The sequence below is a fragment of the Oreochromis niloticus genome, linkage group LG12, assembly GCF_001858045.2.
Source record: "Oreochromis niloticus isolate F11D_XX linkage group LG12, O_niloticus_UMD_NMBU, whole genome shotgun sequence".
NCBI lineage: Eukaryota > Metazoa > Chordata > Actinopteri > Cichliformes > Cichlidae > Oreochromis > Oreochromis niloticus.
The window spans coordinates 17,762,490-17,785,968 of record NC_031977.2 but is presented as its reverse complement, the minus strand read 5'-3'; the positions used below and the strand labels follow the sequence as shown (position 1 = coordinate 17,785,968).

The 23,479-nt window shown below is 39.4% G+C and overlaps 2 protein-coding genes across 3 annotated transcripts; both read left to right on the top strand.

The window, feature by feature from the left end:
• Window positions 1–3,089: 3,089 nt before the first annotated feature.
• Window positions 3,090–11,655, top strand: slc2a11b (solute carrier family 2 member 11b). 2 transcript variants are annotated; one of them, XM_005473297.3, is made up of 12 exons: window positions 3,090–3,339; window positions 4,799–4,897; window positions 5,244–5,404; window positions 5,485–5,609; window positions 5,751–5,880; window positions 5,983–6,131; window positions 6,420–6,607; window positions 6,741–6,851; window positions 8,540–8,641; window positions 9,553–9,628; window positions 9,726–9,853; window positions 9,981–11,655. In XM_005473297.3, the coding sequence occupies exons 1-12, from the start codon at window positions 3,301–3,303 to the stop codon at window positions 10,173–10,175; spliced, it is 1,503 nt and encodes a 500-aa protein (XP_005473354.1). In that variant the 5' UTR covers window positions 3,090–3,300; the 3' UTR covers window positions 10,176–11,655. The 2 variants fall into 2 exon arrangements, with proteins under 2 accessions (XP_005473354.1, XP_003451788.1); XM_003451740.4 differs by lacking the exon at window positions 3,090–3,339 and adding an exon at window positions 4,406–4,669.
• A 2,127-nt stretch (window positions 11,656–13,782) lies between these two features.
• Window positions 13,783–23,423, top strand: rbm19 (RNA binding motif protein 19). Its single transcript, XM_013275346.3, has 24 exons — window positions 13,783–13,966; window positions 14,054–14,236; window positions 14,317–14,431; window positions 14,675–14,715; window positions 15,114–15,348; window positions 15,537–15,799; window positions 15,905–15,964; window positions 16,061–16,139; window positions 17,528–17,599; window positions 17,799–18,008; window positions 18,111–18,241; window positions 18,342–18,466; window positions 18,554–18,650; window positions 19,987–20,097; window positions 20,190–20,390; window positions 20,479–20,545; window positions 20,659–20,816; window positions 20,897–20,957; window positions 21,496–21,575; window positions 21,670–21,725; window positions 21,891–22,007; window positions 22,092–22,197; window positions 22,906–23,026; window positions 23,121–23,423. Exons 1-24 carry the CDS (start codon window positions 13,931–13,933, stop codon window positions 23,201–23,203), a joined length of 2,808 nt encoding a protein of 935 aa, XP_013130800.1. The 5' UTR covers window positions 13,783–13,930; the 3' UTR covers window positions 23,204–23,423.
• Window positions 23,424–23,479: the final 56 nt, after the last annotated feature.

Below are 23,479 nucleotides of genomic sequence, written 5' to 3'. Positions count from 1 at the left end.
CGTTCTGTGCGGAAGAAGCGCTCCGCCTGCGGCCAGACGTCATCATGACATCTGAACAGACAGGTGTTAGTATGCCCTGCGTGGCTTTAAATATTATTTAACGATTAGTTTGTATTACTGACCTTTGTCCATAGAAATATGACAAAATTGCTGTCATGTTGAATGTGTACAATTAGCTCTCGCCCCTCCCCAACCAACACCTGCTCCCAAAATGTGGGCCACGGACCCCTGGTGGGCCGTGAGTGTACTACAAGTGGGCATTAAGAAGTCAATTATTATAAATAGGCTAAAATATAACTGACAAAACTATTATTAAAACTATTACAGTTCAAATCAGTTGTATTTACGTTACTTCAAATTACAACAATAATTGCCTCAAGGTGCTTTAAGTGTAAGGTTAGAGAGGAAACAGCAACAATTAGATAACCCCTGATGAGGAAGCACTTGGCCAGAATGGGAAAGAAAAAACACACTTTTAGCAGGAAGAAAACTCCTGCAGAACCAGTTCAGTTGCTGCTCCAACCAACTTAGAGTGAGGGTAAAGAGAAAAGACAAAGAGGGCACAGGGATACAGGACAAAACACAGATTATGGGGGATAAAAGACACAATTCAATGGCATGCAGTAGTGTATGAACACCAGGGGAATGAAAAGTGAAGAAGAAATGCTCAGTGTATCACAGGTAGTAGCAGTCTGACCTTATAGCAGCATAACTAAGGAATGGTTAAGGGTCACCTGATTCACCCCTACCTTTATCAAAAAGTTTACGTCAAGTGATAAAAAGAGGTGAAGGATTTCCCTCCAGTTCTATTTTGTGAAACTCTAGGAACCACAAGTAAGCCTGTAGTCTGATTGGATAAAATGATAATGGTGTGACAGGATCTGGTTATTCAAGACTTTGCATGTGAGGAGAAACTCATTAAAGAGGAGCAAAGCTGATGTAACAAACCATGAGGTTTAAAAAAGTACTTTAATCTTCATTGTCTGACCCATTTACGATACTGAACTGGTCTTGTATTTCGCCCGCAAAGGAAGAATTGAAACAAAGCAGTAGTTGATCATCAGGTACCGGAAATAAAGCTGGAAAATCAACCTCAATGTGAGCTGTTAGACTTTCTAAAAATGTCAAAGCAGAAAAATATGGATTATAAATATCTGTTTGAGGATGGCAGAAGCCCAAAGACTATTTCCAAGAAGTGGAAAGATCCCAGGCATGACCAGAGATATCAGTACCTCTCCATCCACTCAGATGGTGTACTGAAATTATGAAATGATGGCTTTAAAAATTCATGTGGCATTCCCTTTTATGAGAGAGAGGAAGATATTGTCTCCACTTTTGACAGAGACATATCATTCTATAAGTGTAATGCATCAGCTGTTTGGAAATAAGTGCTGCATAATTGAAGAGGATAATGACCAATGACCAATGATTGTTTTCCTTTTGTCTCATCTTCAAAGACACAGAGGCTGATGGCCTCTGCTGCACAGATGCATATGAGAAACCCTCTCTGATGCACTATATGGCTGTTTATGCTTCTTCTCTGTTAGAAAACCTAACTAAAGACTTTCTTGGCCTGATGATTCCCAGTGATGTTTCAGTGATGTGTCAATCAGATTCAGTGCATTAGGTTTAAACTGTTTGCCATCTGCAGTCTAAAGAAGTCTTCAAGAGCTCATGATGTATCAACCACCTTATTGGATTAATCTGATGTTATCTACAGTAATAATGTAGAAATGTGAAATTTAATCCTCTTATTTGAAGTGGTATTTTTGAGCCATTATCTAAATTAAAGCTGCACGTGTGGACTCGCCAGTCATGTGTAATAAAAACTGCACCCTTTGCTGACTTTGTCTTGAATTCATGTTTTAAAACATTCTTAGAAGTTATACTTTTACCATCATCTTTGCTGTTGGGAAAGTCTTCACAGTGTTCTCCCTGTGCCTGCATTGGTTCTCTCCGGGTTCTCCAGTGTCCTACACCAGTCCAAAGACATGTTAGGTCAAGTAGTGAATTGTCTGTAAGTTTATGAGTGCAAATGTTTTTCTGTTTCTTTGTGTTAGCCGTGAAAGACTGGCGAAAGGTTCCCGAAGGACCTGAGCTCCAAAGGATGACCTTTATATCCAGTCATGTTACCAGCTTGTTTCTGCTGCTAATTACATTTTTAATGGACTGGTACTTATATCACATTTTTCTACCCTAACTGGGCACTCAGATAGAGTGCTCACATTCATACACCACTTTATTCCATGCCTTGCACATTCACACTCCAATGAGGGGGCAATTTGGGGTTCAGTACTCCAGCAAGCTGACTGAAGGACCCAGGGATCAAAACATTGACCTTTCAGTTTGTAATTCTACCTGCTCCTGAGCTGGTGCAATAGAATGTCAGTTGAATAGATAGAATAGAATAGCCCTTTATTGTCATTGTACATGTACAATGAAATTGTAATAACTTTGTGGAAACAGCGCTATCACAGCTTCAGCTGAATGAATGATCTTTTGAGTTATTGTTTCATAAATGTGGTCAGTATAATGACCATATTTATCAAAGGTCAAACTTTTTTTTTTTTTATTTGTTTTGTGCTACAAGTAACTTCAGTGGGTTTTATTTGAATAAGCTTTAAGCTGTGTCACATGAGAGTATTCCTTTTTTTCTGTCTCTGTTTTAACGTTGATCAATAAATCATCACTACAGACTGAAACTAAAGCTGAGCTGTACATTTTGAAAAAAATATCCACTGTTAACTCTATTTGAGATTTCCATTTTAAGTTTTAGAAATTATTTGTTTTATCAGTTTTATCTAAAGTAATTCAAACCCAAATATGTATTTACCAAGGAGGCAGTCATCCATGGAAAATAGAACAGTGTATTCCAATTTAATGGAATTACCAATTAGCAGATGACATCTTCTACTACCTAAACAATAAATTTGTGTTATCATCTTTGAATATAGTGAGAACTTATTGTACTATTTTTTTTTCTCGTGACCACAATACATGAACCAAACTACAAAAAAAAAAAATGTCACATGACAGTTGAAACAAGCTGTAAGTGTGAAGTGTGTAACACAAAGTGAATATTATTTTAATATTTGGGTTAACAATCCCTCTTTTACCCGAGAGCAAGCTTCAGCATGCAGCAGGAATGTGCCTCAACCTCTTAATCAGCCCTCTACGCTGAGCCGAGGTCATGTGCTGCACCTTACAGTAGGCTGCTACTTTGTCAGCATTTGGATTCAAGTGCAAAATTTAGTCTTTGTAAATGGTTTCTGCGAGCATAATTTTACGGCAGCTTTCAAAATGAACGCGGATGAGGGACGTGCGGAATCAAAGACAGAGGTGAGTCATACACGGGTTTGGAACCAATGAGGGCTGTTAGAAAAAAAAGAAGAAAGAAAATGAATTAATTTTGAATATTTGCAGGGTTTTTTGTTTCTTTTTGTTTTTCTTGTTTTTTGTTTGTTTTGTTGTTGTTGTTGTTGTTGTTTTTAATAATTCCTGGGTACAGACGTCTTTCCTCAAATGACTAAAGAGAGCCAGTCACGAGCCAAAGTCATGAAGAGAAACGTTAATTTCACATGAAATAAGACGTAGCTAGTTTCTGTGGAGGATGTGAGCTGTAATCCGTAGTTTAATCATTTTAATCCTAAATAAATGTCATTTATATTTTAAATCCCACTAAAAGCGCGTGGTTTTGGGTTGCCAGATTGACAAAAATCCGTTTAAAGTACTTGGTATTGATATTTATTATAACTGCAGTCGGGATTATTGTATACAGAATGTCTTAAATTATGAATATTTATTAGCAGCTTTATTAAACTGCTAATGAATTGCTCTTTATAAACATTTCCGGGCATCCCTCCTCTGACGGAGACTGGAGTCCTTATGACGGAAAAGACAGCAGCCACAAAAACTTTGCACCATGGCCGGCCCAGATTGCTCTCCACAGTTAATCCATCCAGCGGCTGCAGTTATTCACAAAACTTCACCAACTGCTTTTCTATACTTGAACTATAGGGGGAGTCCACACATAGCATCTTTACTGCTGAGTGTACAGCCTAGGACATATGTTATGGCATAGCTATGGATTTTTTTCTCAGCCTTTTAAAATGTGAATGTGGTACTGCATACTGCCTGTAGGCATGCATCACACTTCTATGGGATCAAACCTGTGAGGTATGCAAGTCTTTAAAAACAGAAAAAAGAAAAGAAACCAAAATATATAAAATATGTGCACAATGTCCTACTCTTTGTGAAACATGTTTTCAATAGACCAAAATCATAATGCTATGTAACTCCCCTATGTGTGGATCCTGATATACTTTTCTTCTTTTATGTTAAAGTAATTAAACTACACTGCATGCTGTGTTTGGATTCAGTTAGTGCGCCATGAACTCCGAATAAACATGGAACAATTTAGCCAATTCCCCACATCCTAAGGGCACTTTCTGACAACAGATCAATTGTATTATCCCCGGCATAAACTCATCCCCCCGTCCGCTTTAAGTTTCCTGTTGGATGCAAGCTGCTGCGAGAAGGATACTCTGATATTCTGCTCTCCCTCAAAGAATCCAGGATTTTAAGCAAAATATCAAAAATGCCAAAAGAATACAAGAATGAATATCAGCCTCTTCTAGCTAAAGCAACTAAAGATAGAAGGCGGCCAAAGGTAAGTGGATTGTAATGGATTAAGAGTTTTGAAAAACAAAAGTGGGTTTGGCAGCATGGTGGGACGCAGCTTTCTGTCCAAGATGATACTGAAACTCTTTTGTTTGTGTGTCTGTCTTTCTGTTTGCAGCTTCCAAACAAATCGCTTCTGCTGGCTGTGTGTGCTGCTGGCATCGGGGGGACCTTTCAGTATGGATATAATATATCTGTCATCAATGCACCCACAGCGGTAATAATTCTGCTGCCTCTCACTGGACTTTTTCCATAACTATTGATCTAAATGATCAAAACACAGTTTGAGGGCAAACTTAGTAACACGTGGACTACAGTCACTGTTTGTTATTCTGATATTAGAGAGCACGCACACACACACACACATGGGAAAGCCTAATGTAACTCCTCAAATAATTCTTTCGAACAAGCACAGGCGGTCTAATGATCGCCAAGTAGAGTGATGTTAATCAGTGACAAAAAAGTAGACTGATAATAAGAGAAGTGGCAGTATTTAGACATTGCTTTGCACTCGTATTGATAAAAAACAATGTTTGTGTTCAATTTTCTTCTTTTCTCTCCAGTATGTGCAAGATTTCATCAACCAAACCTGGAGCAAGCGTTACCAAACTCAAATATCAGATGATGGTCTCACCCTCCTCTGGTCCACTATCGTGTCCATATTCACTTTAGGAGGACTTACAGGGGCAATGATTGGTGGAACATTGTCTGTGAGGGTCGGAAGGTATGGACATTTTTTTTTCTATTTTTAATGGAAAATTGTCTTCTCTTTTGTAAATAATGGGATTCGTTTTTTCTTTCCAGAAAAGGGACACTGCTGACCAATAACATATTTGCATTCCTGGCTGCTTTGCTGATGGGTCTGAGTTATCCTACGGGGTTATTTGAATTACTCATCATCGGACGTTTCATCTCTGGATTAAATGCAGGTGAGTACATCAGGACGACTTAAATGTTTCTTTCCTATATCTTGGAGAAACACAGATACATGAATTAGATGTCCAGTTAATAATGGCTAATAATGATGCTGCATGAAAACCTTCTGAAATTTCTTTTAAATATTTTTATAGGCATTTCCATTTGTGTTCAACCTCTATATTTGGGAGAAATAGCTCCGACTTCACTGCGTGGTGCTATGGGAATGGGAACCTCAATTTTCATTACTGGGGGGATCTTTACTGGACAAGTGATTGGCCTCAGGTGATTAATAAACACATTAAGAAGAATACGTTTTCACATGGTTCCAGTGCTACATCCCTTCAAAGAAAAATATCAAGCTGAAGTCCTTGTACAATTATACAGAGAGCTCCTGGGGAAAGAGGAGTACTGGCCCATCCTGCTCTCCACCACCTGTATCCCAGCTTTCCTGCAGCTCCTGATCCTGCCCTGGTTCCCTGAGAGCCCACGCTATCTGCTCATCGACAAAGGGGATGAAGAGGGTTGTAAGAAAGGTAAAACAGCAGCACCATTCCTTCCATTTCAGATTACTGGGAATTGTGTTCTGCCAGGAAAGACGACTTAGTGCATGTGACAGCGTAAAAAAATGTATAAAGACTACCCTTTGGTAGAAATGACCAGAGGCAGAGACATTTATCTTTTCATTTCAAGCATGTGATGAATTTCTGACGATGGAAACCTTCTGACAGGGCACCCCCACCCCCCCAGACAGCCCCTGCAGATTAATCAGATATGAAGGAAGCACAATAACTTGAAGTCCTGTGTGTCTTTTGTGTCTGCAGCCCTGAAACAGCTGCACGGTATAGCTGATTGTGATGGTGAACGAGAGGATATTGAGAAGGAGAGGAATAACTTATCAGGTTTACAGGCCAAGAAACCCTGGGAGCTCTTTGCCGATCGCTCTTTACGCTGGCAGGTTCTCACTATCATACTGTTAAACGCTGCGCAACAGCTGAACGGCATCAATGCTGTACGTACACAATGCCCCCACCCCACAACGACCACTTCAGAAACTTCACACAAAGATGAAAAAGAATTTTCCAAAAAACTGAAAGTTATGGTTTTGTGTTTGTTTCTTTATTTGTTTTCTACACTCCCTTTAGATTTACTTCTACGCAGGTTACGTGTTCAAACAGTCTGGTATTCCCACTGATAAGATACCATACGCCACTGTCGGCACTGGTGCCTGTGAATGCATCACCGCTTTAACATGTGTAAGTATGAGTTTCTCATTTAAGAACTGAAAAATCATGCTCTGGTGGATTGAAATCAGGTGACTGGCTTGGTCATTGAAGGATATCCCATTTATTTGCCTCAGACAAACTCTTTGCAGTATGCTTTGGATCATTATCCATTTTAACAGAAATTATAGCTGTGTACCCTTCTGATGTCATCCTGCTACTTCTAGCAGTCACATAATCAGTAAACATTGTAATCCTTTCAGCCATACATGCCTATGCATTAGGCCTCCACCATGTCTGACAGATAGTCTTTCATGCTTCAGGTCACAAGATTTTCTCCTTCGCCATGCTTTTCTCTTCCCATCAGTTGCCTCTGTGTTTCTTCTACAAATGACAAAAAAGTTCCTGTTTTTTCACTACCTACTATATAGAAATGCCTGCTTTGTTGTATTTTTTTTTTTTTTTTACAGTGAGTTCACAAAAACGAAAACTGTATATGTTTAATTACATGACATGAACCACCAGAGCTTTTTCTGTAATTTTACACATTTATTGTGTAGTTTCACTGTCTGACCCATTTAAGATCAAAGTGAGCTGTATGCAGCCCGCAGTGTAAAATGAGTTTGTCATTCCTGCTCTACACAGTTATTGTGTGTTAATCTGACGAATGTATTCACCTTATAAGTATGACTCAAAACATAAGCTGACTTATAGTCCTTTATATGAGATCTCAGCTTCCAGCTGAACTCAGGATATATAAATATCATAAAAATCTAATGTGACATTTTTTTCTTTGCTATTGCTTGGGGTGCTTGTTGTGGTCTGTGAAGTGAAATTTACTATTATAAAACTTCTCAGCTTTACATGTTTACAGACAAGTTTTCTATTTAGACTAAATCAGACATCAGAGGTTAGAAGATACAGATCTTAAACATTTCAAGCCCAAAGCCTTTAAAAGTAGCTTTTGCTTTTCCTGGGGTGAAAGACTGCTTACCCAGTACTGGACTAATATGTGGCAAAGAATTCAACTGGTAAACCCAAAATAATGTGTGTAATGGTCTGAATATTAATATACATTTACAGTTATTTTTACTGAGTCAGATTATGAATATAGGGGAGTTTTAGACTATAAGATTACATGCGAGCCCACTCAGGACTATCATTTGTTAAAAAATAAGTCACAACAACCTCAGCCTTGCAGTGCAATAACTTCAGCTTACTCTCCAGAGAAGGCACGATCTCCTGAAGCAAGCTGAGTTTTGCCAGGTGAGACAGCACATCTGAAGTGAACTATCTTCTCCCAGGTGTCATGTGTCTCATGTGACCAAGTCCAGCTCCTGACACTGCCCAGAGTTTATGTGTGAAAATGGCTTTAGTTGTGCATACTTGTATTTATAATCTATATTAACTGGAAAATACTTGAACTTTAGGTTCAAATTTTTCTTTTTGTTTCAGCAAACAGAGAAATAATGATCCTCTATGACACTTACAGCAATCTTAAAATCACGAGATGAGACCTTTCAAATATCGCTTTCAAGCGATGAACTGTCAGAGGTGGTCAGATTATAAAAAATAAACCATCAGGAAGAAAAATAGAAAAGAATTTCAAGACGTTTGTGTAAGATGGCTGGAAATAGAACATGAAATGGATCAGAGTAATCCTCAAAGGAGATGTTTGCCTGGAGTCTTTCTGGTCTTGTGACATGCTGTGTGTCTCACAGGGTATGCTCATTGACTGTCTGGGAAGGAAAGTACTCATCATGGGAGGATACACACTGATGGCTATCTGCTGCATTTTATTCACGCTGACCCTAACTTTTCAGGTAATTATCCTCAAGCCAAGAAATATTTTTAAAAAGAGATATTTAAGGGTTTAAGCCCTGTGTGGTGTTCATGCTTTCGTTACCCCGGTTGCATCACATTGTCACATATGGGGGTGTTTCAGTCCTTGGACAAGAAAACTATGCAATTTAACCATTTTTGGCATCCATATTTCTCCCTGTGTTGGCCGCTGGTAAGCTTATTTTGGAGATGACTGATGGTCAGCCTCATGCTTACTGTCAGACTCTGTCAGGCGAGCACTCTGACAGTGCTCACCTGGTTCAGTGAGTGACCTGTGTGCTAAAAGCTAGAGTTGTCACTGCAGAGTTTGAGTCTGTCCCGTCGTTCCTTCCTGTCTGCACCATCACAACTGATAAAGACAAAACTCAACTGTTTCTCTGCATCATCTTCCAAAACTGTCTCATCTAAAAGTGCTAAGCAGAGAATGAGTTCATAATCAATAAGCAGCCACACAGGTCAAGCTATTTGTATTTGTTGTGCACCACCCTCCATATGCAGCCTGGGATGGAGCGTGAGAAACTACATCGTGGTTCCCACAACCCAGAGGGTAAAATGTGCAGGAATGTGGGAGTAGACAGGTGTAGGTGTTAAAAACATGACAATATTGGAACCTTGTGTAGGAAAAGCATACATACAACATACACACTAAAAGCACACCTGAACACACATGCTTAATATAAATGTGTAGGGTTGCTCTATGAAGTTTTATTGTATGCATTCTTTGCAGAAATGAGCCAAAGGCAAAAAGTCTGAAGAAACAATAACAAATTACGTATGTTTTCTTTTGGTGAACACTGAAAACGGGTCCAACAGACCCCAACACCACGCAGAGCTTAAGGCATGTCCCTGCCTGTGTTGTAACGTTTCTTTTGCACAACTTCCTTGTTCTCAGGAGGCCAGCCCAGTTGTTCCATACCTCAGCATGGTCTGTGTTTTTGCTTTCATCTTAAGTTTTGGCTTGGGACCAGGTAAAAATGTTCTTTCTTGCACCGACGCATGTACATCATCAGCTGCGTCTGCACATCAGCTGTAACAGGGATTTCTTCTGTGTCTTCCCCCATGAAGGTGGCGTGACTAACATCTTAACCACTGAGCTGTTCACGCAAAACTCGCGCCCTGCAGCATACATGCTTGCAGGGTCAGTGAACTGGTCCAGTTTCTTCTTTATTGGCCTGGTCTTCCCCTTCATTGTGGTAGGTGTTCAAAACGGTTGAGGATCTATGATCATTTTGGAATCACCATTTCTTGCATTTAAAATGAACATTTAAACCTCGATGTTGTACTTGGATATGTTCCACTCACTTGTTTCATTTTTTACAGCTCGGACTGAAGCAGTACTGTTTCCTGGTGTTCTTGGTTATCTGCTGCTTGGTGATAATATACATCTTCCTTGTTGTCCCTGAAACCAAGAACAAAACCTTTCTGGAAATCCAGAACGAGTTCCAGTCTTCCAAAAAGAGGCAGATCGGCTGTTCGGACGGAGCAGGGACAATACTGTTGTCAACTTCAATATGAAATGTGTCTCGTTAAACAGGGATATTTAATCAGTGATTCTTTATGTCACACAATATTTATCACACAAATCTGAAATATTTATAGTCAACACATGAGATAACCTCCTGAGACCCAGGTTCATGTTTGGGATGCAATTTGTGATTTTGCCTTGTTATTTTTGATTAGTTGGACATAAACTAAGTTTTCTCTTTGAGCAGGGAGTTGTTACTGTATTACAAAGCTGTTACATACTTTTTTTTTTATCAAGTCCTAATATTGGGATAATCGGGTCATGTTACAGCACAATACAATAAAGTCAACACGGCTTAACAATGTATAAAACACAGCTGAGCAGAATTAAGTATAAGGTGCAGAACAGCAAAATGCAATACGCTCATATGATGATGCAGGGTCTCAGGTTAACACTCTCACCAGCCACTTTGTTAGGTACACCTACTATCTCTAATCAGCCAATCATGTAACAGCAACTCATTTAAACATGCAGACATGATCAAGATGGCCTGCTGAAGTTCAATCTGAGCATCAGAATGAATATTTAAGTGACTTTGAAAGTGGCATCGTTGTTGGTGCTAGACAGGCTGGTCAGAATATTTTACAAACTGCTGATCTACTGGTATTCTCTCAAACAACCATCTCTTCACAGAAAATGGTCTTAGAAAGACTTCTGATGCCAGAGGTCAAAGAGAGTAGGCAGACTGCTTTGAGCCGATAGGAAGGAAACAGTAACTTAAATCACCAGTCGTTACAACCAAGGCACAGAAGAGGATGACATGTTGAACCATTAAACCCAGAAAACCACACCAGGTACCACTACTGTCAGCTGAGAACGGCAACCTGACGCCACAAATTCATATGGCTCACCAAAATTGGACAACAGAAGAATGATAAAATGTTCTCTGCTCTGATGAGTCTGAGTTTCTGCGGCAATATTCAGACGGTAGGATCAGAATTTGGGGTAAACATCACAAAAGCATGGATCCATCCAGCCTTATATTAAGGGTTCAGGCTGTTGGCGATGTGGGGATATTTTCTTGGCACACATTGTTTAAACCCCACAGCCTACCTGACAGCTGTTGCTGACCATTTCCTTCCTTTTGTGACCACAGTGTATCCATCTGCTAAAGGTGGTCCTGCCCAGTGGAATCAAAGTGTACCTAAAAGTTTCTGGTGGGTGTATGTTGCTTAATAATGAATTGCACTGTAAACTATAGTTCCTTTTTAGATCTTCTAGGCAGTTGTGATTGTGTCTCTTTAGCCCAACTAATACTGATGAAGTAATCTTTGTATATAATATGTTGGTATAATAAAGGCTGGTTTGTGTAACTTTTAAAGCCAGGTCTCCCTTGTAAAAGAGATCTTTAATTTCAATGGGAATAACCTGGTTGAATAAAGGTTAAATTAAAAACAAAAAAATAAAAAATAAAAGGTGCTCCTCTGAGAATTTACAATAAAGACCAGTTTAAATAAAAAAGTTTCATCATTTGTGAACTTTGCTTGGCATTTCAGCTGCTTAATATTTCAGTTTCCAATCTTTCAGCACCACATGTGATCAGGAGAACAAAGAGTTCACTTTACAGTTTGTCATGCATCACATGAATAATAAAGAGCATTAGAGTGAAAAAGAGTGAAAAAGTATTAGAAGTAGAGAGAGAAAATATATTGAATATATAAAAAAGAAATATGTATAAGAAGAGACTCCGTCATTGATTAGTTAATTACATGGTTGTTAGTTACAGCAAGTTACATGGTTGCTTAATAATGGTACCAACAACATAAACCAATGACACTGCTTAAAGTCAGTAGTAGTCAGTGGTATAATTCTGTATCATTGAGGAGAAGGATAATTACATTTAAATGTGGTCAGATGTACAGGGAAATGGCAATGGCTTGCTTTTTAACCACAGTTATGTCACTGAGTACTCATGTTAGTTCTGATTCTCATTCCTACAGATACCTTAAACCCAGAACCAAGAACAACAGCTCCAGCTCCTTTTCCTTTGTTCCAGCTGTCATAACATCTTCATTAGAAGTGTAAAATTAAAATATAATCAAAGCCTATAATGTAAAAAAAAACACCTGAAAAAAACACTGAGTCTCTTGAAGTTGAAGGAAATATAATGTCTGTGAAGAGCATGAAAATTCAGCCCAAAAGATCCAACCAGCTCCAGCTGCTTAGCAATCCAACTAACTCCTGATTTAGATGATACGCTTCGCTTAGCAGAAAAATGTTGGCAGCCAAGTTTTTTTTGTTTCGTTTTAAACAATAAGCTACTGATTTTAAACAGCAAGCCGTCATCTCGGCAGGAAGCAGAGACCATACACAGCCAGATTAACCTGCAAGGCATGTGTAAGCTGCAGGCCCTGGTTGAACCTCCCTTCTTTCTGTTCTCCACATGCTCTCCACCCTGCCGCCTTTAAGCCAGCTTCAAATACAGTTAATAGACTGTGTTTGAAGCTTAATGTAGTTTTTCTAGCTGCAGGAACAGCACAGTTGGGCTGCAGCATGCATGACTGACTCACAGTACAATGTACAGTGTAATAAAGCTATTTCATATACATATGAAATAGCTATACATATATATATATATATATATATATATATATGTAAGAGAAAGAGCAACATACAACATAAAGAAATGGTTTGCAAGCTTCATAACATCGAGAAACACAACGAAGACTTGCAAGTAAGGCTTGATGAAGCTCTGGAAAAAAATAAAGAGATCCTCCATGAGAAAGAACAGCAGGACATCGAGCCAAGAGACATGCAGTGCAAACTCCAAGGCATGGAGGAAAAATACAGAGCGCTGCATGTAAAGCATAATAGAAAACTGCACAAAAATCAACAGTTGCTTCAAGAGAAGAAGCAACTGGACAAAAAACAGAAAGAAATGGACTGCAAGCTTGAAGACATGGAAGAAAAATGCAGAGTGCTGCAAATAAGGCTCGATAAAACACTGCAGAGAAATAAAGAGTTTGTTCAAGAGAAAGATCAGCACAACATAAAAGAGGAAGAAATCCAACGCAAACTTGAAGACATGGAGGAAAAATGCAAAATGCTCCAAATAACTCTTAATGAAACACTGCTCTAAAATCAAGAGTTGCTTCAAGAGAAGGAGCAACAGGACACACAACAGAAAGAAGAAAAACTTATTCTCCGGAGGAAAACTCAAAAACTCCAAGAATTTTATAATGAAATGAAGTGCAAAGCAACTGAACTGGAAGCCAAAAAGAAAAAAATGGAAAAACAATGCTCAGAGATGCAGAGTAGCATCAATGAAAGGTTTTGCAAAAGCAACAACAACAGAAAACACATGAAACCTGCAGTGTACACTTCAAGAAAGCCAGAAGAGAAACCTGCAGTTAGCGACCAATGACTGTTTCCTACAGTCACTGGTCGCGCCACACCTTTCACTCACAATTTATTCGTTTTCCAGATGTTGTCCTGTCATATTTTAGTAATACCTGAACATCTGTTATAGTTACATGTTTTCATATCACATATAACATCATTTTTTTTATGTGTTTTTGATATGATTATTAGAACACCCAGTTTAATATTGTTTGATAATATACGCAGTAACCATTCCCGACCACAGGGTGGCGTTTATTCACTGATACGGTTACTATCGGCCGAAGAAGAAGAAGCCCCTCCCACTCAAGATGGCGAGCTAGAGGTTCTTGTCCACGCTGTTTTTGTTGACAAGTTATTTAAAGCAGTTTTACGCGTTAACAGTGGAATTACAGCTTCTGCCGTGATGTCGAGACTCATCGTTAAAAACCTCCCTAATGGGGTAAGTAAACAACCCGCTCGCATATGAACACACAGCGAGAGCAGTCTTTAATTTGACCCCAGCTAAACTTCACTGTTCTCTGTGCAGATGAAGGAGGACAGGTTCAGGTCGATGTTTGCTGCCTTTGGCACTTTGACAGACTGCTCTCTGAAATTTACCAAAGACGGCAAGTTCCGGAAGTTCGGCTTTGTGGGTTTTAAATCCGAGGAGGATGCAAACAAGGCCCTGAAGCATTTCAATAAGAGCTTCGTGGACACATCCAGAGTGACGGTATGGCCTCAGCCGCACACAGTCTGTGCCTCGAGAGTGAACACGCGCATGCTTGATGGTTTACCTGTCCTTTATTCTAGGTGGAGATGTGTAAGGCATTTGGAGACCCCAGTAAGGCAAGAGCCTGGAGTAAACACACTCAGAGCTCAGGGCAGGGCAAACCCTCTGCTCCGGCCGACACTGATGGCAAAAAGGTAGGAAACACCTGTGGACGGGAAATAACAGTATTTGTAAACTGACACTCTGTAATTACACAGGTCGTACTTGTATATAAAACTTACCATATATCTTTATAATTCATTCTTCCCTCTGTATATCATCAATTTTTTTGCTGCCTTACCAGAGAATAATATTAGTAGGATTTCATAGAATTTGTTTTTAATACAATAGTGTGTGTGTGTGTGTGTGTGTGTGTGTGTGTGTGTGTGTTTGAATTTTAGAAGAAGCAGAAAAAGGAATCCAGCAGTATTCTGGGAGATGTAAGTAAATTATAAAATTTAAAATTTATCTGCTCTTAAATTGAGATGTTGGTCAGGAGATGGGTGCAAGTTTTAGGAAAAATACTCAGACCAGCCCATCTGGCACCAACAGCCATGTCATGTTCAAAATCACTTAAATCACCGTTCCTCTTTATTAAGATGCTCAGCCTGAAGTTCAGCAGGTTATGGTTAAGATTACCAGTACACTGACCAGTGCCTCAGTGATTTGCTGATTAGATATGTGGGTAAATTAGCAGTTGAACAGGTGTACCCAATGAAGTGGCCTGTGAGAGTACAATTTTTTGTTTAGTTAATTTATTACATTTTTTTGCCCACCTCATCAGTTTTTGTATGATGTAACACTTAATATTTGGATATTGGTTTATATCTCATTTCAGCTGGAAGAGGAACCAGAATTCAAAGAGTTTCTGTCAGTGCATCAGAATCGAAGCCAAGCTCCGACCTGGGCAAACGACACTGCACAGGAAGCACCTGATCCCAACAAGAAGAAGACTGCTCAAAGCAAGAAGAAACCTGCTTCAGATGATTACCTCAACTTTGACTCAGACCAGTCAGAAGAAGACAAAGAGGATGAGGAAGAAGAAAATGATGAGAGTGAGGATGAAGATGAAGGTTGGTAGTGGTTGTGTTTTAATTTTGGGGTTACATCAACATAAAATACTGAAATTTATATCAGAGAAATATTGATCTAAAGTACACACACACACACAGTCACAGAAAATCAGATTAAACAATATTAGAAAATATTCATCCAGGTTCAGTGAATTATTATTAATTGTTTGCTATGTCGTTGCTTCCAGATGCCACTAAAGAAGCACTGAAGTCTGGCTTGTCAGATATGGACTACCTGCGGTCAAAGGTGGCACAAACAGCAGACACGGAGGAGGAGGAGGAGGATGAGAACAAAGATGAGGAGGAGGAAGAAGAGGATGATGATGGTCCTTTACAGCACACAGACAGTGACTACGAGAGTGGAGACAGGGAAAACATCTCAAAGGTCAAATCTTCAGTGACCTCTGAGGAAAAGGACCAGAGCAAAGTGAAGAAACCTGCCACGCAGGAGGTGACTCTTCTGTCAGAAGCTGCTTTAAATTTTTACATTCAATGCAGTGCAGTCATTGTTACTAGTTTGTAGTGATTCACACCAACCCCTGTGTATTTACTACAGACGGAGCCAACAACAGAATTCACAGTGAAGCTGAGAGGAGTCCCGTTCAATGTTAAAGAGGTGAGCGAACAAGAAACTTCTCAGTGTCAGCACTGAAATGTTCACTATATCACTCTGAATCTGTGACGCTAACATTTTTTTCTGTAACACCACTAGAAACAAATTAGAGAATTTATGACTCCACTGAAGCCTGCAGCAGTCCGGATTGGGAAGAACGAAAGCGGAAATAGAACAGGTGTGATAGTAAAACTATTTAAAGTTTCTCATTTTGCAACAGTCACCCACATATGCTGTATTCAGTGGCTTGAGAAAATATAATTGCCCACTTCATGATTTCTTTTTTTGTGTGTATTTGTCACATTTGCATGTTTCAAATCATCAAATTCATTTTAATATTAGCTAAAGAGAATCCAAATAAATACAAAATGCAATTTTTAAATAATGATTTAATTTTTTAAGGGAAAAAGCCCACACAAACCCTCCTGGTCCTAAGTGAAAATTTAATTCTCCCCTTCTTAAATCATGAATTATTCACCTTTTTTTAAAAGCTGATAGCAGTTTTACTAGTCACACACAGACCTGATTACTGAATCTAAAGAAAGAGATAAAAAAACACAGTCACTGACATCGATCAGTCTGCAAAGGGTTACCAAGCCATTTCTAATACTGTGGGACCCCAGTGAGAGCCATTATCCACAAATGGAGAAAACATGCAACAGTGAGAAACTTCCTGGGAGTGGCCGGCCTTCCTAAATGACTTCCAAGAGCACATTGATTAGTCATCCAGGAGGTCACAAAAGATCCTAGAACAACATCTACAGAACTGCAGGCCTGACTTGTCTCAGTTAAGGTCAAAGTTCATGATTCAACACGAAGAAAATGGCATACATAGTAGAGTCCAAGGAGAAAACCACTGCTGACCAAAAAGAACACAAAGGCTCGTCTCACATCTGCCAAAATATTTCTTGATGATCCCCAACACCTTTGGGAAAATATTCTGTGGAATGACGACACAAAATCTGAACTTTGTTTAAGGTTTGAGTCTCGTTACATCTAGCATAAAACTAACACAGCATTCCATAAAAAGAACATCATACTAATGATCAAACACGGTGGTGGTAGTGTGATGGTCTAGAGCGGCTTTGCTGCTTCAGGACAAACTGCTGTAGTTGATAGAGCCATGAGTTCTCCACTCTACCAGAAAATCCTAAAGGAGAACATCTGGCCAACAGTTCATGCCCTGAAGCTCCAGTGGACTTGGACAATGATCCAAAACACACTGGTCTACCTCTAAATAGCTCAAAAAAAAGTGTGACTGAATATGAGTGATATGAAAGACTCGTGTCAGATATCACAAATGCCTGATTGCAGTTCTTGCTGCCAATGGTGGCACAAACGGTTTTTAGGTTTGGGGGACATTCAGGTAGGTTTGAATAACCTTTTCCCACTTTTGTGTATTTGCTTATCTTTCTGTAAAATTACACATATTTTGATGATCTCGAGTGTGACAAATATGCAAAAACAATAATTCAGGATGAGGGCAATTACTTTTTCACAGCACTACAGGTCTGTATAAACCGTATACAGGCAGATGCATCTTAACAGTGGGCTGTTGTTTTTTAGGTTACGTATACGTGGACTTGCACTCTGAGGAAGAGGTGGAAAAGGCCTTGAAGAAAAACAAGGATTATATAGGTGAAATTATTACGACTTATTTCTGTTCATAATATTTGGCTGTGTTACTATGAATGAGATGTTACAGGGTGTAAAAACTCTGCACAAAATGTGAGCGAAAACATTTGAAGCCACCATTCAGTTGGGGAAACAATGGCACAAAAACATTTCTCATTCTCTGCCAGCTTATGAAGCCTAGACCTCGTGCTTGTGTTTTCAGGAGGGCGTTACATTGAAGTCTTTCGCGTGGATGCTTTTGCGGGAAAGAACAAGAGAGACGGAAAAGAGAAAGAAACTGACAGAAACTTTAGCAGGAAGCTCAAGGAGGACGAGGAGGAGGAAGATGTTTCAGAGTCAGGCCGACTCTTCATCAGAAACCTTCCTTACACCTGCACAGAGGAGGACATCAAAGAGCTGTTTAGCAAACATGGTGAGTTAAGAACACCTATAAGACATATACAGATTAATTACACGTCTGTAGAAAGAAATGCGCTCTTGTTCCAAGTGTTTCATGGTTATAAAATCTCTGCAGGTCCTTTATCTGATGTGCTGTTCCCAATTGACACGCTAACCAAGAGACCTAAAGGGTTTGCCTTTGTAACCTACATGATACCAGAGAACGCTGTGACAGCCCTCGCTCAGCTGGACGGACACATATTTCAGGTGTTTATGTCAGAACTTCTTTATCACCGTACTCCTCATGGCTGGATTCAAAGTGCAGTTCATTAAATTCAGCTGATTGAAAACTTTCTTACACCTCTAGGGCAGAATGCTTCACCTGCTTCCCTCCACTGCGAAGAAAGAAAAGAGTGACTCTGATGCTGGCGGTCCTGGCTCCTCATCTTACAAACGGCAAAAAGATGCTAAAACTAAAGCTTTAAGTTCCAGGTAATCGGGATCAAAGTGACCGTCTGTTTCTGTTTTTCATGCTGATATTTTTTTAAGCTTACATGTGAATTTTCGGCTTCTTTCTAGTTCACACAACTGGAACACCTTGTTTCTGGGTACAAGTGCGGTGGCAGATGCTATTGCTGAAAAATACAACACCACCAAAAGCCAAGTCCTGGACCACGTGAGTGACTTTACATCTAGTTCACCTGCATTTACGCTCCTGTCTGCCTCCTTCCTTCTTCTACTTTTTTTTTTTAATTGAACAATTTATTAAAATTTTTAACAAATTGTGAAATATAATACAAGAGAAAAAATAATAATAATAATATATGAGGGAAAAGGGAGTTCAGCATGGCAATATCCTCTAATTATTAAATGTGTCTTTCAACCTTATATTACATTTACTTGATAACCACAAAGTTATTTAAACTGCAGACGACCACCTAATAAACGGGTCCCATTTAAGAATGTGTTCGTGAATTTTTATTAGTCTCTCAGGCAGCCAGCTGTGTCATCATTGTTCTCCATTCTCTATATGGAGGTGGGTCTTTAGCAAGAGTCAGAAAAATCCATCTTTCTTTAAAGGAACAGAAGTCAGTCTTGAAATTCAGTTGCTGAACCTAAGATGGACAGTTTTACAGAGATTTGAAATCTTTTCTCCTAGAGAAAAGTTAACCTCTTGAATATTATTCCATCAGACTTTGAGTCCTGGAAAAGTCCAATGTACAGGGAGAATTGAAGACCCTTGTAACCCTACACCTGCAGAAAAAGCTAGCTGGCAGTAGATTTTGTCTATTTCATCTAATTGTTGTGCTGTCTGTGTATTATTTACAGTTGTACAACTTTATTACCCATTTCTTTGTTCACTGTAATAATATTACACAGACAAGACCACTCAGTTGAGCAAAGGGTCTCACTTTTTTTTTTAGTAGCTGGTAGGTTGAACTACCTGTAGGGTAAGTAAGAGTACATCCAAACCATTTAGACAGACCACCTTTTACCTGCAGAATTGACTGTATGATTATCTATAAATATCTATTATTTGACTAAAACTTTGAAAAATGTTTGTCTGGATGCCAAATACATGAAAAACAGAAGTAATTCCAGCTCTCCGACACATAACCTGGTTGACTGATTTGTTTATGATTAGTTTATTATTCCATAGAGATTCCATAAGGATTTGAAAAAGTCCCAACAACCTGCTCTGTGTAATGTATAGCATACTGACCTAGTGTTAGTGATAATAGGATGTTCGTCTTGGAATGATGGATTTGTCCCACTCAATCTATACTGAGGTAATAGCCCGCTGCTCAGGTCAGTTTCTCGCTGAAACCAACTTGGTTTATTATGACTTTTATAGTTTGGTAACCACATTTTTAAATGCTTTAGGCTAATGGCACAGTACCATCAGCTCAATCTAAAAAAAACCCCCAAAAAACTCTTTTTTACAGACTTGTTTTTCATTTCCTCTTTATTTATTTATTACATGTGTCTATGGTCCTTGCTCTCCCCTGCAGGAGTCAAAGGGAAGTGTTGCAGTGAGGATGGCTTTGGGGGAAACACAAATTGTCCAGGAGACGCGGCAGTTTCTGCTGGATAACAGTGTCAGCCTGGATTCCTTCAGTCAGGTATGCTTGATGTACTTCTCAGTGCTCTTGATCCAAATGCGTGAATGAAAATTTGAATGAAAAGTCCACGGCTTGTGTCCCTTCGTCTACAGGCAGCAGCAGCAAGGAGTAACACGGTGATCCTGGTGAAGAACCTTCCAGCTGGAGTGCAGGCGTCAGAGCTTGAGGAGCTCTTCTCACCTTATGGTTCTTTGGGCCGTGTGCTGCTGCCACCTTCAGGACTCACGGCAATCGTTGAGTTTCTGGAGCCGACTGAAGCGAAACGAGCCTTCACAAGGCTGGCTTACAGTAAGGTGTGTGCAACGTTTCACCTGCATATAGTATGTTTTGACTGCTGGATACTGAAGACTTATTATTGAATCAAATTCATTCCTAATCCAGTTCCATCATGTCCCGCTGTATTTGGAGTGGGCGCCTGTCGGGGTGTTTGTGGCCAAACCAGAACCAGGTAAACTCTCTCAAAACACAACCAGGCAGTCTTTTTAAGAGAGAACAGTATTTTCCAGACTTGAAAGGTATGATATGTGTAATCAGAAGCCACCATTGCTCTGTCTAACTAAGTATTAGAGAAGAAGGCAGCCGAGAAAGAGGAGAAGAAGAAAGAAAATGAGGAAGAAGAAGGTGATGATGAAGAGGAGGAGGAGGAGGAAGCTCTTCCAGGTTCTACACTTTTCATTAAGAATCTTAATTTCAACACGACAGAGGAGAAACTATTGGAGGTAGGTACATTAATAAATACTATTATTATTAACTGTTTAAACACTGGCTGATGGTCATGGTGTTTATTTGTTTATTTCAGACATTCTCCAAATGTGGCAAAGTCAAATCCTGCACGATATCCAAGAAAAAAGATAAAACAGGTACTAAGAAGGGTTTCAAATATTTCCTTTCAGAACATGTGCTGGCATGTGCTCACTAACTGATAATACAAATGGAGTGCTCACTATTCAACCACAAATTATGTTTTGGTTAAAAAAAATATTTTTGTAGACTCAGTGGTAAGAAAATGCTTAAATGCTTGGACCCGCTCTCAGACCCTACACTGGTGCAGGGGTCCTGGGTTCCTCCTGGTGCACGATAATGACCAACCTCATGTGGCAATAGTATGCAGGCAGTTCCTGGAGAATGAAGGAATTGATATCATTGATGGCCCCCATGCTTACCTGAACTAAATCCTATAGAAAACCTCTTGGACACTTTTCAGTCCATCTGAAGATGACAGGTTGCACCTTAGACTTTCCAGGAGCTCAGTGATGCCCTGGTCCAGATCTGGGAGGATGAGACTTCAGAACCATCTGAAGTCTAATCACAGACAAGCACGCTTTTAATATTGTGCTAAACATCTACTGCTTCTCTCTGCGTGTTCACTGTGCTCATGCTTATTGTTCTGTCTTCCAGGCAAACTGTTGTCAATGGGTTACGGTTTTGTCCAGTATCAGACGGCAGAAGCAGCTCAGAAGGCCCTGAGGCAGCTACAGGTACCATCCCCACCTCCTCAGCAACACTCTCACAGCTTTTCTCCACAAGCAGGTTTTTGGCTAATGTCTTCTCTCTCCTTAAACCCTCCTTCAGCACTGTAAGGTGGATGATCACCAGTTAGAGCTGAAGGTTTCAGAGAGAGCCACAAGGTGAGATGTGAATCAGAAAGGTTTTCTTTTTCCCCACTTATGTCTATTTACTTACAAGAATATGCTCCTAAACATTTCAGCTGGCATGTTTATGGTTAGAATTTGTGGTAGCATGCAGACATCGCTCGTCTTGTCACCACTCATTCATTTTTTTCCCATATGCAGGACAGCTGTGGTGACACGGAAGAAGAAACAAGCTGATAAGAAGCAGACGGGATCCAAGATCCTTGTGCGCAATGTTCCTTTCCAAGCCTCTGTCAGGGAAATCAGGGAGCTTTTCTGGTATGCAGCTATCGTTTTTTATTGTTATTTATGCTGTTGGAAGAGCTAAATTAATACTCATATTTCCTCCTTGTATCTTCTCAGTACATTTGGGGAGCTAAAGACTGTCCGTCTTCCAAAGAAAGCGGCTGGTTCAGGAAGTCATCGAGGTTTTGGCTTTGTTGATTTCCTCACCAAACAAGATGCTAAGGTTTGTGTGTGATTCATGACACGAAGAAAATATACATTTCATCAGCTACTCAGAATATTATAGTATGTAGATTTGTAGGTCTCATCATTTTGCTACATGTCGGTCTGGGGATGTCTCCATCGCCAAATGTATTTTATTATTTAACGTTGTAGGGCAACAATAGAGGAAATGATCTAAGGTCTGTGACTTACAATACTTTCAACAGCATATAAAGAACTTTTTTTTTAAATACTCAAGGTGGGATATTTTAATGTGCTTTAAAAATATTAAAATAGATTTTTGTGTTACAGATTTTCTGCTAATAGGAAGTTTAGAAACAATTTCAAGCCGGAAGCTGACATATCCAAGAGAGATAATATAATTTCAATTTCAAAAATCTAATTTTATGATCACAGTTTGAACAAATTTAATCAAAAGAAGTAATCGAAAGAGTGTTTTGAGAAGAGCGTCCATCTGAATATTAGCACCTTCCGTGATTTCAACCATTTTCACAAACATTGAGGGATAAACATGTATTTAACTAATTTCTGGTTTTAATTACCAGTTATTGGCCTTAAAACTGATCTTGTAGCATTGTTAAAAAGTAGATCCAGCCAACATCAGTCTTAGCTCAAGTGACTCAAATTAGTAAAGTGTGGCAATATTTATTTTAGAGGGATTTTGGCTGTCACGCTGATTAGCAGTTGTGTTCCTCTGGTTTCTATGTAGAAAGCGTTTGCCGCGCTGTGCCACAGCACCCATCTGTACGGGAGACGTCTTGTGCTGGAGTGGGCTGACGCCGAGGAAACTGTGGAGGCATTGAGGCGAAAAACAGCTGAACATTTTCATGGTAAATCCACCAAATCCTTGTTAACAGGACGCAATTAAATAAAAAGTAGGTTTGCCGTTTATTCTTTTTTTTTGTTTGTTTTATTCCTCCTCAGTCACTGCCAAAAAACAGCGAAAAGCAGAGGTTATGGAAGGAATTTTGGAGACAATGGAAACTGAAGGTGGTGTGGAAGACTGACATCTGCAGCCTCCACACAAATCCTGACCCCTACGCTCTGTGTGAAATGGACTGAATAAAACATGGACCTGAATATCTGGAGAAGAAGTTTATAATGAATTTAAAAGCTGGTGCAGTTTTCTCTGGATTAACTAGTATTTTGTACAGAATGAAATGTCCAAGAGATCTGATGTACCTGGCGACTGGTTTTTATATATGTATAAAAATTGCGTACATGTTACTTTTTGTCTCATGTCTCGTTTGTTATAGTGACTCAACTACTGATGAACTTATGAT

Excerpts from the sequence above, each read along its gene's own strand:
- slc2a11b (XM_003451740.4), top strand. The coding sequence starts at position 4,598 with ATGCCAAAAGAATACAAGAATGAATATCAGCCTCTTCTAGCTAAAGCA. Across the intron at positions 6,132-6,419 it reads TGAAGAGGGTTGTAAGAAAG|CCCTGAAACAGCTGCACGGT; the intron begins GTAAAACAGCAG and ends TTGTGTCTGCAG. Across the intron at positions 9,854-9,980 it reads TGGTCTTCCCCTTCATTGTG|CTCGGACTGAAGCAGTACTG; the intron begins GTAGGTGTTCAA and ends CATTTTTTACAG.
- rbm19 (XM_013275346.3), top strand. The coding sequence starts at position 13,931 with ATGTCGAGACTCATCGTTAAAAACCTCCCTAATGGG. Across the intron at positions 14,432-14,674 it reads CGACACTGATGGCAAAAAGG|AGAAGAAGCAGAAAAAGGAA; the intron begins TAGGAAACACCT and ends TGTTTGAATTTT. Across the intron at positions 15,965-16,060 it reads TCCCGTTCAATGTTAAAGAG|AAACAAATTAGAGAATTTAT; the intron begins GTGAGCGAACAA and ends TAACACCACTAG.